Genomic DNA, 15,318 nt, shown 5'->3' with positions numbered 1-15,318 from the left:
CGTTGCAATAGGAGGGGAACAGGATGTTTTAAAATCTGGTTGTACTTTGACTTAACTGCCTATATAGTCTAATGATAGTGCTGAGGTATAGGAGGCAGCTATGTACGCTTAAAGTTAAATTAACTAAAATAAAACTCAGATATTCAATCCCACTAGCTACATTCCAAGCCCATGATATCCATGCATGGTCAGTGGCTGCTGTCATGGGGAGCCTGGGTTCCGATCCGATTCAGCAAAGAGATTCTGTAGAAGAATGCCAGCTTAAGACAGCAGACAAAGGACACCGAGAAGGGCAAAGCACTTTTTAAAGTCAGGCACTTGAAGCAAGAATTCGGCCATACAAGCTAATGTAAGGTAAAAGGGTAGAGAGTCGCAAGGAGTGTGTAATTCTGCGTGAATTCTGGAAATTTCTCTCCTTGGTTGAGATGGGGAATTTCATCTTTTATAAATACAACCTCAGTTAGATTCCAGACCTGCACCAAGTCCAGAAAGTTGCCCTCTGACCTCTACCCACATGGATGTGAAAGTGTGTCCCCCCCCACAAATACATAAGTAACAGCTAAAGCATTTTAAAGGCAGAACAAGCACCTTGCAAGCAGAAGAAGACAACAGCACCTTCACAAAGAGGTTTAGGTGATGAAACTGATTCCACAAGAGCTTTGGGGTTTTAGCAAGAAGAACTTTAATTCTCATTAGCTGCCACCACATCATTAATCAAAGTCACTTTCAAACACACAACCCTCAGCGTGTTACCAGGATTAGGTGTCAGAGGGGTTTTAGGAGGAAAACAATTTGGAGCAGCAACAGAGAAGGAAACTGAGATTGAAAACAGCTTTGGAGGGTGGGAGTCACCATTAGGTAACTGCAAGCACAGAGAAATGCTGAGGAAAAAAAAAAAAACAGACAGCACAGAAGCCCAGGGAGAAAAGTCAGGGGAAGCCAGGGTGACACTTAAGCTGTACACATCTGCAAAAAACTGTTGCCCTTCTCTTCTGCAAGAGGAATTCTTCTTCTTCTTCTTCTTCTTCTTCTTCTTCTTCTTCTTCTTCTTCTTCTTCTTCTCCTCCTCCTCCTCCTCCTCCTCCTCCTCCTCCTCCTCCTCCTCCTCCTCCTCCTCCTCCTCCTCCTCCTCCTCCTCCTCCTCCTCCTCCTCCTCCTCCTCCTCCTCCTCCTCCTCCTCCTCCTCCTCCTCCTCCTCCTCCATCTTCTCTTTCTCCTTTTGTTTTCTCTTTGTTTGTTTTGGGACATGGTTTCTTAGTATCTTTGGAGCCTGTCCTGAAACTCACTCTGTAAACCAGGCTGGCCTGGAACTCATAGGTCCACCTGCCTCTGTCACCTAGTGATGAGATTAAAGGCGTATACCACCACTGCCCAACTGCAAGAATTCTTTAGGCACTTATACTAAACATTTTTTTAATCAGTGAAACATATTTAGCACACAAGTAACTTGTAAGTCAAGTTGAGTTAGGAAAGAATAGACGTATTAATAGAAGTAATGTGACAATAGAATTGGATGCTACAGCAGATGCTCTTGCAGAGTTCAGGTTTTAAATTTCTGTTGCCTCAAAAGAATTCCTGGGGAATATAGAAAGAACAAAAATAAAGCCTAAATGCAATATATACATTGATGATTATTTTAAAACTTCAGTAACTATTCAGTGTTTTTCTGTGTGGAAGCTAATTTATCATTGCAGACTCCATAGGTATTATCTGGGGTAGAAAACATGTATTTTCCTTCACAAGTCACCCCTTCCTTATGTTATGACACTTCTAGATGCTTGTGTTTCCTTTTTTCTAGCTCCCATCCTTCCCACTGGCAGTCAGCTGTCGTGTCTCTGGGTTGTTTGTGCACAAACCTTTTTCTGATTACATTTTTACAAGTGAACATTTTACTGGTTATGGCTCAAAAAAAAAAACCTGAATCTTATAGAATGGAAAGTGATAAGAAAACCGGGCTGCCACCCAGCTTGAAACACTATTTGGCTTTTCTGGTTTGATGTGTTGCTGGGAAAGAGCACCATCTTTTCTCTATGAAGTTAAAACTCTTTGTTTCGTGTTGTACTGTAGTTCCTCATGAGATCATGCTCTAAAAAGATAAGCTTAGCTAGACTGAGTTTAATACTTGTTTGGGTTTCTTCGCTCCAGGTTCACTTCTCCCTCATATTTAGGGCAAGCCAGGGGAAATACACATTCACAGAGAGGCCAGAGAAACTAGGATTTCCTAAATGCTATGATTCAACACCAAAGGGAGTCGTCACAAGAAACAGGAGAGCAGGAAGGATGGAGCCCCTCCATCCATCAAATCCTATTGCACTTTGTTCCCCAAATGAGTGCCTAATTCTCTTGTATGCATCTGCTTACCTGGAAGCAAGAAAGAACAAATTCTGCCAGTGTTTACATTCAGTCTCTTCCAGGGGACCCTCTGGTTTATGAGAAAACAAGTCGTATTTTTAAATTAACTTAAAGATTTCCTAAGGCTAGAAGATTGTCTTAGAAATCTGAAAATCATTTGGGTCACTTTAACAGTCAAGAAGTGATGTCTCATACTAGTTCACACTACAGAACCACTGAAGCAGTTGGAAGAGACTAGCCCAAAATATGGCCCCTTGCCACTTGAGACAATGGTAGACTTAGGATGGTCATCTCAATTTCCAACTTCACATTTCCCCACTTTCTGAGAAGTAGACCATTCAGATATATGTGACATGGCATAAAATAGGTCAAAAGATCCCCATTCTAGGGGGTCCTCCCTAGTCTGGGGAAAGGAACATCTCACTCCAGGAAGGCAGAGGGACACAGAAGGATCTGAATCATCTTGCTTGCTGAATCTTTCAGTTTGCTGGCATTCCAGAAATCACACACGCTTGCTGATATCACTCATCATGACTATTTACTCCCCACAGAGCATACAAACGTTTCTCTGTATCTTCAGCTCTCCATTTGAGTCTTCATGCGTCTCATATCCTTGTATCAAACATGTTATATAAATTCTTATGAGTTTTTTTTTTCCTTTCTTTTTTAAACACTTCTTGTCATGGAGTCTCAGCTACTGGCATCAATGAGAGACAGAGATACTGATTTTTGTCATCTGCTCTGCCATTCTGTTCAGTGGTACCCAACCTACATCAGCTGATCAGAAGAAAGCTTTGAATAGAATTGTTATTGTTAGTTTCTGCAGCCACAGCAGCAGCTTGCCTCTGCTGCCAAAGCAGTTATGTCATCATCTGTCACCAGGTGCCTTTCCAATGTCAGTGACATGTGCACCCTTTAAAAGTCCCCACCAGGCACAGCTCGCCTCTTTGCCTCTTTAGTCTCTTGTCTCTTTTGCCCCTTTTTTTCCCCTCTTGCCTCTCTTCTTCCTCTTGTCTGGTGATGGCAGGCTGCTTTGACTTATCTTACATTAGAAGACATTTACTCCATTGGTGGTAAAGCTACAAATGAGCACTATCATTTCAGTATCTGAACTCAAAGTAAGAATGGCCACATTTTGGTTCAACATTTGTGTTTCATTTTGGTTTTCTGAAAATGTGAATGTCATAACAATACCCATGGTGGAAAGAACAAGGCATGTCAGCCAGTACCACTGAGTGCCTGGGGCAAAGGCATGTCAGTGTCTGCCATTCTGAACCTCAGTGGGCTGGATACCAGCCACCACACTTTAATGATTTGAAAGTAATCAACTCTGGCTCTAAGTGGATTCGTTTTACCTTTTACTTTGCCTTAGAGAAAACACCACTTTCACCATGACCTTTCTTAGGCCATCTCGAATTCAAGCATTCCTGGTAAGGCTTCGGCTTACTTCCCGAGCCCTTCTAGCACGTTGCTGGCCTCGATGCCTGGCGCCACTGATACTTTACAAAGCTACAAACAATAAGCCACAGAAGCAGAGGCATGCAAAGCTTTGGTCGTAACGGTCTGTACAAATGAAACAAGCAAACAAATGGGTAGCAAGAAGTCCAATTGCTGCTACATTTATAACGGATAGAAAGGTTTACAAGGAAACGCTTGCCAAAAAACACTCCATTAAACCAAACCGTTACTGTATGAAACCTATCTGTAAAACCACAACGGTAGCAACTACCTTATAAGGAGCTTGTTGGTGAGATTAAATAACACACATGGAGTACTGAGAAGGCAGCTTGGCACAAGAAGGTCACTCAATAAAGGACACCCATCACTGGTATTATTTTATCAGGCCCACTGTGAACATTCAACAAGTCACTGCGAGTATATTACTACTCCACCCACAAATTACCTCCCATCCATTGTAATTTATAGGCCTCAAAGATGTTATGTACATGAAAAAATGCTCAGTACTGTTATTAATATTAGATAATTTAGACTGTTTAGACAGGAAAAAAATAACATCACTTTGTTACCTCTTCATATCTGTCAAAAACTGCCCCTTCTTGCAAGAAGGATGGCACTTCCTTCTGCCAGTTAAATTCGTAAGGTTTGGCCATGATGATGTCCAAGACCTGGGGAAGAACAAATGTCTCATTAGTGTACAGAATTAAAGCGCCAAGTGCCTGTCAAAGCTCAGACGTTTTGTATTTACTGTCTTGAAGTGTGTGGTAAAGGTCCCTGAGTTATCTTCCAGCATACGCCTTCCCATCATCTGACTCCAACACTCCCCTTCCTTGTCTCTAACCCTGAAGCAACATTTTACATACTGTGAAGTATCTGCAGAGAGAAAGGTCTCAGGGATCACCTCAGTAACCACCCATAGGAAGGTCAGCATGACACACCAAAAGGCAACTCAGTGCGGGTAGGGTGTAACTCAGCAATATTATATGCTTAGCCTGTGTGAGGCTAATTCACTACAACCACAAACAGACAAGTTAACTTCTTAATAAAAAGGATCATTGTAAGGCAGATGCAGTGGCACACACTTAGAATTCCAACTACTTGGACAGCTGAGACAGGAGTTCAAGGCCATCCAAGGCAATGGAGTTCTCCTTGGCTACAGAGAAAAGGAAAGGGGAGGGGAGGAGAGGGGAGGGGGAGGGAAGGGAGGGGAGGGGAGGGGAGGGGGAGGGAGGGAAGGGGAGGGAATGAAAGGAACTCAAAGGGATACAATATATCACAAGTAGCCTTGGGAGATTGCCAGACTGTACATAAAGAGGCAAGGGATTTCTCTGTAGAGTTTCCTGTGCTCTAGGATGTTCTAACTCATGCCAGCTATCCCTTGCATTTTTTACCTTTGTTTTCATTTGGAAAGGAATAGGGAACAGAGACATCTAACATAAAAGGCTCATATCAAACCTGAAAAGAGTTTCTAACCATCTTGTTGCCTGTCACTAGTTTAATTCTGATTCTCCCGGGATCACCATGAGTACCCAGACATAAGCACCATGATTCTCTGCCTTCTCTACTGTTCTCACTACTAAAACACTCACCTCCCACTGAAGTGCTCATCCCATCCACATGGCCTCATTACATGAAGGCCTCTGGGGACTGGGGTAGCTGAGGGAACACTGAGACCAAAGGATGCTGGCCTCTGGCTCTGCTTTCTAGGGAGAATATCAGCAACCATGGGGGGGGAAGCTATTTCTGGTTTAATTTTTTTAGAGATCTAGGGATCAGACGAAGGACAGAAGCATTTTGGGAAAATGGCAGGAAAGTACCTCAAATTTGTTTGATTTTTAAACTGTGGGGCTCTGGGGGTGGGGGGGGATGCCATTCTTAGAAATACTTCCTAGGGCCAGACAATAAGGGCAGCAGCAGAATTATTTTACATACCTGATACAATGAAGATGATAACCTAGCACTAGAAAATGTTGACCCAAGCAATTGATTTTTTTAAAAATAAGAAGCAAAGAAAGGTATGTCTAACAATCCAACTGGGTGTAGAAAAACCTCAAAGGATGAATGGTTACCTTTTGAAGACATGAGGAAGGGACTGGCCATTACTCCCCTTTGATATAATCAACTCAAATTTCCCAGTTAAATGGTTACAGTCTGTGCCAAAAGGTCTTCCATGCAAATTCCCAGCTTGCCTTGGAAGTCTGCACCTACAAGGGATCTGAAGGTTTAACTACCTTCTCCTCCTCCATCCAGCTGGAAAGGCATTACCTCACTGCACAGGCCACAAGGGAAAGAAGCACCTGAGGAGGGTGGGAGTTTCAAGGGAATGACCATCAAGGAGCTGACACAGTGAGGCAGCCTTCCCAGTGTAAACACAGAGAGCTGCTACTTGAAGGAAGCCAGTGGGCTTTACATGGGCCCATTGTCTGCATTCTTACACAACTGGAAGGATTATTTTACATAGGTGGCTGAGGACAATCTCCCAAGACTGCAGAAAGCATGGAAGCGACAAGCTAGAAGGGAGACCTAGATGGGCTCACTTCATAAGAGACGGCAGAGAGTTCCTTCTAAAGGACATGATGAGAAACTGGCAGATAGAGTACAAGGGCCTGAGAGGGGCTGCTGAGAGGCCAAATATTCAAGTATGGCAGTCATGAAGATGGCCTGACACCATACAGCACAGCTGGAGAAACTGAGGAAGAAAGTTGTTTGCTTGTTTATTTGTCTCACTCTGTAGCATCTTCATTTAAACCTAATGAATTGCTAAGCTTACAATGAGATTTTAAAATGTGTCCCTCAGACACAATGTCATCTTCGAGACTCACTAGACTTCTGTCAGCTAAAGTTCTCTGAAAAATCCATAGCTATGTTGAAAATTCTGCAGGTTGACAGGGTGACCAGGACTCTCTGACTGTAGAGCTGGAATGCTGCAGATGCAAGGCCAGATTCATTTTAGCCCATGTTGATGGTCAATCGTCATCCAGCTCTTCATCTGACCTAACATCCTTGTGACTATTACAGCTACTGTCTGCAGACTATTAGCTTTCACCAACTCCAAAGCAAAGATTGCAATCAGAAAGCATCTGAACCCTTTAAAAGTATTTTTCTTAGTTTTCTGAAACCTACCTAGCTGCTGTCTCCACCAATGTATTTGGTAAATACATAGATTTATGACTGTCATTTGTTCTGTGTCCACTGAGGTTCATATAACCACTTTGGAGAGGAGGGTGCCATTCATGGCAAACAGAATTAAGATTTCTAAGGAAAGGCTGAAGTCAATTATATTTGGTTGGGAAGAAACCACCCTTCACTTTTTTTGGAGTGGTTACTTACTACATTTGGCAGTGATATTGCTACCCCAAGTAAACAGTATTAACCATAAAGAAAACACTGCTTCCCACTCCAATGCCCCAGGCCAGCTCTGACCAAAACTTTGACAAATGATATTTGTTACTGGGCACATACCTCAGTTTTAGGAATAGGATGGACAAAGGACAGTATATAAAATCAGGTGTATCCAAGGTGCCTGACTGGGATAGTGGGCTACACAATCCACCCCTCAAGCACATTTACGTACTAAGTGCATGAATGTTACCTTACAGGGCAAAAGAGACTTTGAAGAGGTGATTAAAGATATCGAGCTGGAAAGTTAGTTCTGTATCATCCTTGTGTGGTCTAAATACAATCAAAAGTGTCATTTTAAGAGGAACATTAAGCAGAGTCAGAAAAAGGAGCAATGTAACCATGAAGGCAGAGACTAAAGCAATGCAGCCACAAGTCAAGGAGTGCTGGAGGACACCAGAAGGAGAAAGAGGCCAGTACTGATTCTCCATAGAGTCTGGGGGGAAATGGGGCTGAGGGGACACCTTCATTTCCAACTTCTGTAAGAGAAAAGTTTCAGTTGCTTTCAGCTACTCATCTGTCATGATTCTTCACGGTGGCTCAAGAAACACATCACTGCCCTCCCGAAGCTGTACAGGGTTTCCAAAAGGTCTATTAAGCTGTAGAGGGAATGGGAATGCAGCCAGTAATGAACATGAACACCACTGTAGATGTTATTTGGAGTGTTTCTAGGGTCCATGTTATCTTAACAGCTTTGTATGGGAACAATAAATAGAAAATTTAAATTGAGCCCTGTGGCTTCCCCCAAGCCAACCAAGATAGTTGTCATTTTGTGCCTTCTGTTTGTGAACAAAACAGTACGATTGCTTTGACTTGACAATATGCAGTTTTCATTGGACAAAATATCATCAGGTCCCAAAGAAACTGAGGAGAAATGGCTAATGTGATGCCTATTAGTGTGCCAACTGCATGTTGGAAGCCGGGCAATTCTCTACTCTTCTCACCACCCCCAGGACCCCGGCACCCTACCCTAAGCCTCTCTATCCCAGGGACTTTGTTTCCCTTCCCCCAGTTTCTCCTTCCTATATAACCCTGCCAATTTGGCCATTTGCTCTCTTGGTTCAATTCTACTTTGGTCCTCTCTTCCCCACCCCACCCCACAACCATACACACACACTCACACACACACACACAGAGAGAGAGAGAGAGAGAGAGAGAGAGAGAGAGAGAGAGAGAGAGAGAGAGAGAGAGACAGAGACAGAGACAGAGACAGAGACAGAGACAGAGACAGAGACAGAGACAGAGAGAGACTCTCCTCTTACTGCCCCATTTCAGTCTGGACCCTTCCAGACGGCTCTGGGAGTGCTCTCCCTCCTATTTACAATAAAAACCTTCTCCTTTACTATACTTTGGAGCAATCATGTCCATTTCATTCAAATATACCAGGCTGCGGATAGGAATTTTATTAACTGCAACAGTTATCTTTTAACTTTAACCTTATCCTTAAGACATTCCATGGGGAATTAATAACCCCATCCCCACCTTAACCATACAAACTGAAGTAAACCCAAATATCCCCTAAAACTGATGTTAAAAATATCTAAGATTATTTTCCAGAGATGAGAGGTTGACATAGAATTTCCACTGACCAAAAGTGAACTGACTTTTTGAATCTTTAAATAAGAACCTCTCGTGTTTTTAAAACAGACTAGGGCATCAGACTGTCCTGAATCTTCAAGTGCCTGGCTTTACTTCAAGCTGGAATTCATTTCTACACTGACATATCATTAATGATAATTTCCCTGCTTGCCAAAAGTATCTCCATCTCCATCTTCATCAAGCCATTAAATAGCCTCTCAGAAAGCACACACAGAGTACAGGACTAAGAAAATGGTAATAAGTAATGATGTTGAGAGTTGAGGATACTTTGGGGATAAAGAATTTTGCAATTTATTTCTGTGCCCTTGAAAGGCCCCAGTCACAGGTGGCAATTTCACCAGTAGGACTTATTCTAACTCAATGTATGCAAAGCTTGTGGACAAAGATACTATTATGCCATTTAAGGTAGAAAAATATTGACTGTCTACAATCCTAACCAAGCAATGGCTTAAATACACTACACATTTATATACTCTCATGCTTATTGAGAACAGGGCTGGAAATGAGTGGTTGTTTGCTTAACAATGGCAAAGCAGAAGGGTTCCTAAAAATATTCACAGGTTTTGTCAAGCAAATATAAATAATCCTAACATGTTGTTAAGCACATAAAAGAGCAAACATGATCCAAACTGTTTCCTCATGGTGTAGTTTGGATGTTAAATGCCTCTCAAAGGCATGTGTGTGGGAGGTTTGGTCCCTAAGCTTCAGGATGTGAATGGATCCCCAGGCCTCTGACCTCATGAATGGATTCTTACTTTTGTAGATCCATAGCTTGCTGGGTTTGGAAGGGCTCTGTTAGAAAACTCATCTGTTTCTCTATGCATCTTTGTTCAGTACCACAGAGTGCTCCCTGCCCTAAGTCCTGCCCCTCCACAGACTCACAGCCTTTGACCAAATCATGCTAGACTAAAGGATTTAATGAAACTATAAACAAAACTAAGACTTTCTACTTTTAGGTTCTTTTTTTTCTTTCATAGGGGAACAAAGCAGTTTACATGGTATACACAGATTATCTAAATAACAAGCATTAGTTAAGAGACAGTGATCAAGTTTTAGTGATTTAAAAAATACTTTCCTCCATTTTAAAAAACAGAAAATGCTATAACCACAGATCTTATATTTAAGGAAAAACATTCTCTAAACTGAAAGAAAGATGACATTTAACAAATTATTTCTTTTCATAAAAATCTGTTTTTAAAGTGTGTGTATTTTCCACCAGAGTTCTTGGCAAGAACAAACAGTAAGAAATGACAAGTAAAGCTGTCAACTGTTTCCTTTCCTCTTCTGGGCTTTAACATCTTCACTGTCAACAGGAAGCCTCTCACACATTGGCTCTGAGTACTTGTCAAGTGATGAAGCTTGCATTAACATTTCAGAAAGCTATGCTGTACTTTAGGGAAAATACAGACTGTCAAAATTCCATGCATGTATACAAGAAAATAAGACCACATGTACCTTATTCCCCCAACTCTTCCAGGATCTTCCCCAACAGGCCCTCACTCCAACAAATTCCATGTCCCCTCCTCTCTTAATAACTAAGTGCAATTAGTGCTGCCCATATGTACTTTGGTATGAGGCTATCCACTGTAATATGGCCACCCTATCTGTGGGCACATCCTCAAACAATGATCTGTGCTAGAATTGGGGATGGCTTGATCTCCTGCAGCTCGTACATAAACAATCACGGCTCTGAGAGTTAATATTATGTTACTGTGGCTATGTCGTGTTCTGAAGACAGCATTTCTTCCCATCCTCTAGTGTGTTAATTCTTTTTTCTTAGATGATGTTCCTTCCCTTGGCTTTGTGGAGGAGGTGGTTGGTTGACAGGAATGTCGTGGTTAGAGCTGAACACGCACAGTCACTTATTCTGGTTGGCTGATAGCAATGCCACAACCAGGGTTGAACACACACAGTCACTTATTCTCAGCTTTGGCCAGTGCTGCATTGGTTGACTGAAGAGCTACTCTGGCCAAGGGGGAGAAGCTCTTCGATTCTTGCTTTTGAATATGAAATAGATTATGATGGTGTTCTAGCCTACCACTACAAATCCTATGGCTTTTGCCATGATGAATCCCATATGATGTCAAATTGATGGAAAATAATCTCCTAGTGTTCACAAACCCACAGCCCACAGTAGTAAAATGAGAAGGGGGAAAAAAACAATTATTTGCCTCCATCTACCTCAAAACTGATCAGAATTATAACCAAAGTGTGACAATTTGAGATAATTTAAAAAATATGATGAATGTATAATTTAAAAGAACTGCCTTTATCAATGCATTCCATGAACTTTATGATCATAATATAGGTTTCATTATATCAGGCAAGTGGAAAACATGGGAAGTTAATACAAGGAACAGCTGCTAGCTACCATGTTACGGGGGGGGGGGATGTAGGAATAACCATCACTGCCCAAAATAAGTCTCACAAGTAACACTGCTACAGCAAAAGACAGATTACTTTCAAGGCATAATAAATGTATTTAGTAAGTTCTCATGATATGAAAAATCCCAGAAATAAAACCCCATAGGAATAGGAGAAAGCTATGTTTTATACACAGGTTTCATTTTAAGAGGGCAGCCATGTAGAAATTATAATAGCTGGGTAACGGGGAATCATCTCACAACTATTTATCAAACCATGTTTGTTCCCATTCTTGTCTTCTCTGTGTCTTCCATCCTTTCTTCTGGGTATGAGGGTCTTCACAGGAAAAGGAGAAAAGTCAGATAAAGCACTTCCTGTAGTTTTCCTCAGCTTAAAATGCACTATATGTCAAGGTTCCACGTGTTAGGACAGCATGCACTGAGCCCGGCAATATAGTTTAGTCTGTGATGACCAGTTTTCAAAGAAACAGAATACAACAAAGTGCAACTGCTCCCAACAGGAAGCCGATTCATTTCCGCAGATTGCTTGGCTGTTGGTTGTTTGGCTGTAACATGTCTGGAGAATGACATCTGAGTTCATATCCAGGCCTCCCAAATCCTCTTAAGGAGGTTAACTGGCTGAAACTGTATTAAAGTGGTTGTCTATGATTGAGGCTTTCTAGTCTGATAATCCACTGTTAATCACTTCTTGCCTGGAAGCTCAGTCCCTCTGGAAGATGCATATAACAGCTCATGTTGGGGAGCCATAAAGGTGAGGGAGAAGGCCCTCCGTGAGGTCAGGGAGTATCCACCAGTGGCATACCATTGTACAGTGCCTTCTGAGATGTGTACTCATAAATACATATCAGGTCCATCTCTAGCTTAAAAGCATTTTGGTATAGAAATTAAATTGTCATTAACATATAAGTACCCTTTATAGTAATGAATTGAAGAAACGGAGATGAAGAAATGCATATTTAGTATGATACAAGGAAATGTATAACAACAATTAGAATATTCACACATAGTCACACACAACATGATGGGCCAATTAGAGATGGCAATCCCATCAGAGTGTAATAGTCATAAAATTCATATCACTTAGTGTTAATAAAGCCATCATATTAATACAACACCACATATTACTCATATGTTTGTGGTGATATTAGTGGAAACTAACTTACTGAAATGTCAGTCATGTAAAAGTATAGACATGAAATTATCTGCAATGCATAAAACTTGATAATGACAGTAGGAGGACTTTTCCTATATTATGTACTTACTACGTGAAACTTTTTAATTCTTGAGGGTTAGTGTATTCCTACCAGTAACAATGATTACCTTCTGTGCTTTGCTTCACCGGTGCCTCATACTGCCCATGTCTGCCACATCCCATGATTGCACCAAGAACCACGCAAAGTGACTGACCTAAATCATGTGGGTTTACATGAATGCAGTACAGGATGTTCACATGGTGAAAACCATCTCAACACACTTCTTAGAAGGAGACATGTTTCTCAGAACATGATACACATGGCTCTCTACATGTAAAAGTGAAAGAGAATACACGTGTAGGAGGAGCTCAAGGAGGAAAGAAGCATATAACTAAACGGATCCTCTCATTCACTAACAACAAACTTGTTTTTACAGAACGTTCACTTACAAATATTCTTCAGTATAAAGAATCACTTCTGCCTCTGAGGTAAATATATCCTACAGTACAGTAAACAGCAGCAGCATTTTATTATGCCTTAGTACTTAGGATGAACATTAGTAACCTCAATGGCTGAAATTAAGTGACTCTGGGATATTTGTAAATCTTCAAGAACTTGTAAATCTGTGAAGAACCTGCTGTAATTGCTTGTTGTTTTGGAGACAGACTCCCACCATGCTGCCTAATCTGACTCTGAAGTCTTGAACTCAATCAATCCTCCTGCCTTGGCCTCCTGGGCATTTGGTACTCCATTCACATGCCATCTGTCTTAGAGAGTAATCTATCCTCATACCCTTCCTCTCTTAGCCAAGCCCCTGCCCCACCTCAAACCAAACAAATAAACAAAACAAAATCAAAAGAAATCCTTAAAATATTCAGGTGCAGCAGGGAACTATGGTGGTATAAACCATCTATCAGAACAACTTCTCCCTTATGGGTAGTCATTCACAGCTGGGAGAAGGAACATTGGGCCCACCTTGCTCTCCCAGTTGGGTATCCTATTACATTTGGAGAAACATAAAAGAAAATGCCCATGAGCATAGAAAACTTTTCTGTCTGAGGAAGAGGTTACAAGCAGATTACCCAAAAGTACACCTAGCTCGTGGTTCCAATTTTTTCATTTGCTGATTTCATATTCGTTTTTTGTTTGTTTTGTTGTTGCTTGTTTTTGAGACAGGGTTTCCCTGTGTATCTCTGGCTTTCCTGGACCAAACTGGCCTCAAACTCAAAGATCTCTGCTTGCCTTTGCCTCCCTAGAGTTGGGATTAAAGTGGGCTACCACCTGGGGGGTCCGAGGTGTTCTTTTTTGCTCTTGTTTTTGTTTTTTGAGACAGGGTTTCTCTGTGTATCTTTGGAGGCTGTCCTGACATTTGCTCTGTAGACCAGGCTAGCCTCGAACACACAGAGATCCACCTGCCTTTGTCTTTAGAGTGCTGGGATAAAAGGCGTACACCACCACCACCACCAGGTTTCAGATATTCTTAACCAGAACTTTCAAGGAATACCTGTGCTTGGAAAAATAAGGAACACCAAGGGTGGAAATGATGAGAAAACCAGCTTTGGTTGACATCAGCCTAGCTTCAGTTTCATCCCTAGAGCACCCTCCAAGCTGTTAGTAGTTGGTTCTGGATACTACTAAGGTGAGGAGTCTAACAAGGAAACTACAGGGGAAGTCCAAGGATGACTCTTAGCTTTCTTTACATCAGTGCCTCTCAGAAGAGGGGACAGTGATGGTTAGTCCTCACTGTCAGCTTGATTGGATTTGCAATCACTTAGGAACCATCATGGTGTGTCCTCAAGATGGTTCCAGAGAGATTTAACTGAGGAGGGAAGATTCACCTGAACATGGGTAACACCATGGACTGGGATGCTAGACTGACCAAAAAGAGGGAACAAACTCTGCTGCTTGCCTGGAAAGCAGTGTGCAAAATAAATTTCCATTCTCGATGTTGCTCTGTAGCTATGAACAACTTCTGGACTGGATACCTCCTCCACAGTTTTCTGTGCCCTGAACCGCACTGCAGCCCAGTCTCTCCAAGTATGTAGAGCACACCTTGGCACCTGATCCCGAGGAAGAGAATTAACACCTTGATCTTATTCTTATGCAATGCCTGGCTTTCTCAACCCCTTTAAGAGAATATCTTTATCCTCTTTTAGACCTCATAGGCCTCTTATGCATACAACTTCCAACTTTGCCCTTCATTGGCCCTTGGACTAGCTCTCTCACAATTAGGTAAAAATTTCACTAACATGAATCAAACTTCTCAAAAGGAAAAAAAAAAACTATTTTCCAGGCTCAACTTTTGCTTTAATTAACTGAGTATTTCAAAGGAAAGGTTTTAACTTTGTCTTTTCTTGAATAATCTTTCTGAAGTTTGCCTTAGGCATAAAGACATGTTAAGTCTGAAAATTACAAGGCTGGATTGCATAAAACAGGGAAGAGGCTGTGGATGGGGCAGGCCCAAATTCAAGGATTCAAAGGATCCTTTCTTTAAAAACTATTTTCTTATTAAAGTAAACACACACACACAATGGACTATTAGATTTGATCAAGATTCCCTGTAGTTAAACACTGGCTAAGCTGTTTTATAAATATACCACTGCTATTATTACAAAGGAGTAATTGAGTAAAGTTTAGGATTATGCATAATGGAACCAGCAGACCATATATGGATAAAATATAATATATAGGCACCAGATGTGTCTGAAAGCTACTGTTGTCCCATATCCATACCCCAAAGGTATTACTCTGTGGCTGTAAAATAATCAGTTAAAGAGATAAAGCACACATAAACCTCAACCACACCCCTCCAGGGGTCACTTTATATATTCAAAAGAGTTTCATGTGAACCCTTCAAATGCTTAACCTAAACTCAGGGATGGAGCTGATAAAAATAAAGACTGTGAGGAAACAGTACATGGAATGTAAGTCTT

General features: G+C 41.5%; 1 protein-coding gene across 14 annotated transcripts in view; it reads right to left on the bottom strand.

The window, feature by feature from the left end:
• Positions 1-15,318, bottom strand: part of Plcb4 (phospholipase C beta 4) — a 375,454-nt gene that overhangs the window by 152,969 nt on the left and 207,167 nt on the right. For all 14 annotated transcript variants that reach the window (XM_040746359.1, XM_040746367.1, XM_040746358.1 and 11 more), the window contains one exon: positions 4,380-4,478. In XM_040746359.1, the coding sequence (XP_040602293.1) occupies positions 4,380-4,478 (99 nt within the window). The remainder of the gene's footprint in view (positions 1-4,379; positions 4,479-15,318) is intronic.

The sequence above is a fragment of the Mesocricetus auratus genome, unplaced genomic scaffold (assembly GCF_017639785.1).
Source record: "Mesocricetus auratus isolate SY011 unplaced genomic scaffold, BCM_Maur_2.0 Super-Scaffold_100004, whole genome shotgun sequence".
Lineage (NCBI taxonomy): Eukaryota > Metazoa > Chordata > Mammalia > Rodentia > Cricetidae > Mesocricetus > Mesocricetus auratus.
The sequence above is the reverse complement of the archived record's forward strand: the minus strand, read 5'-3'. Positions and strand labels throughout refer to the sequence as shown.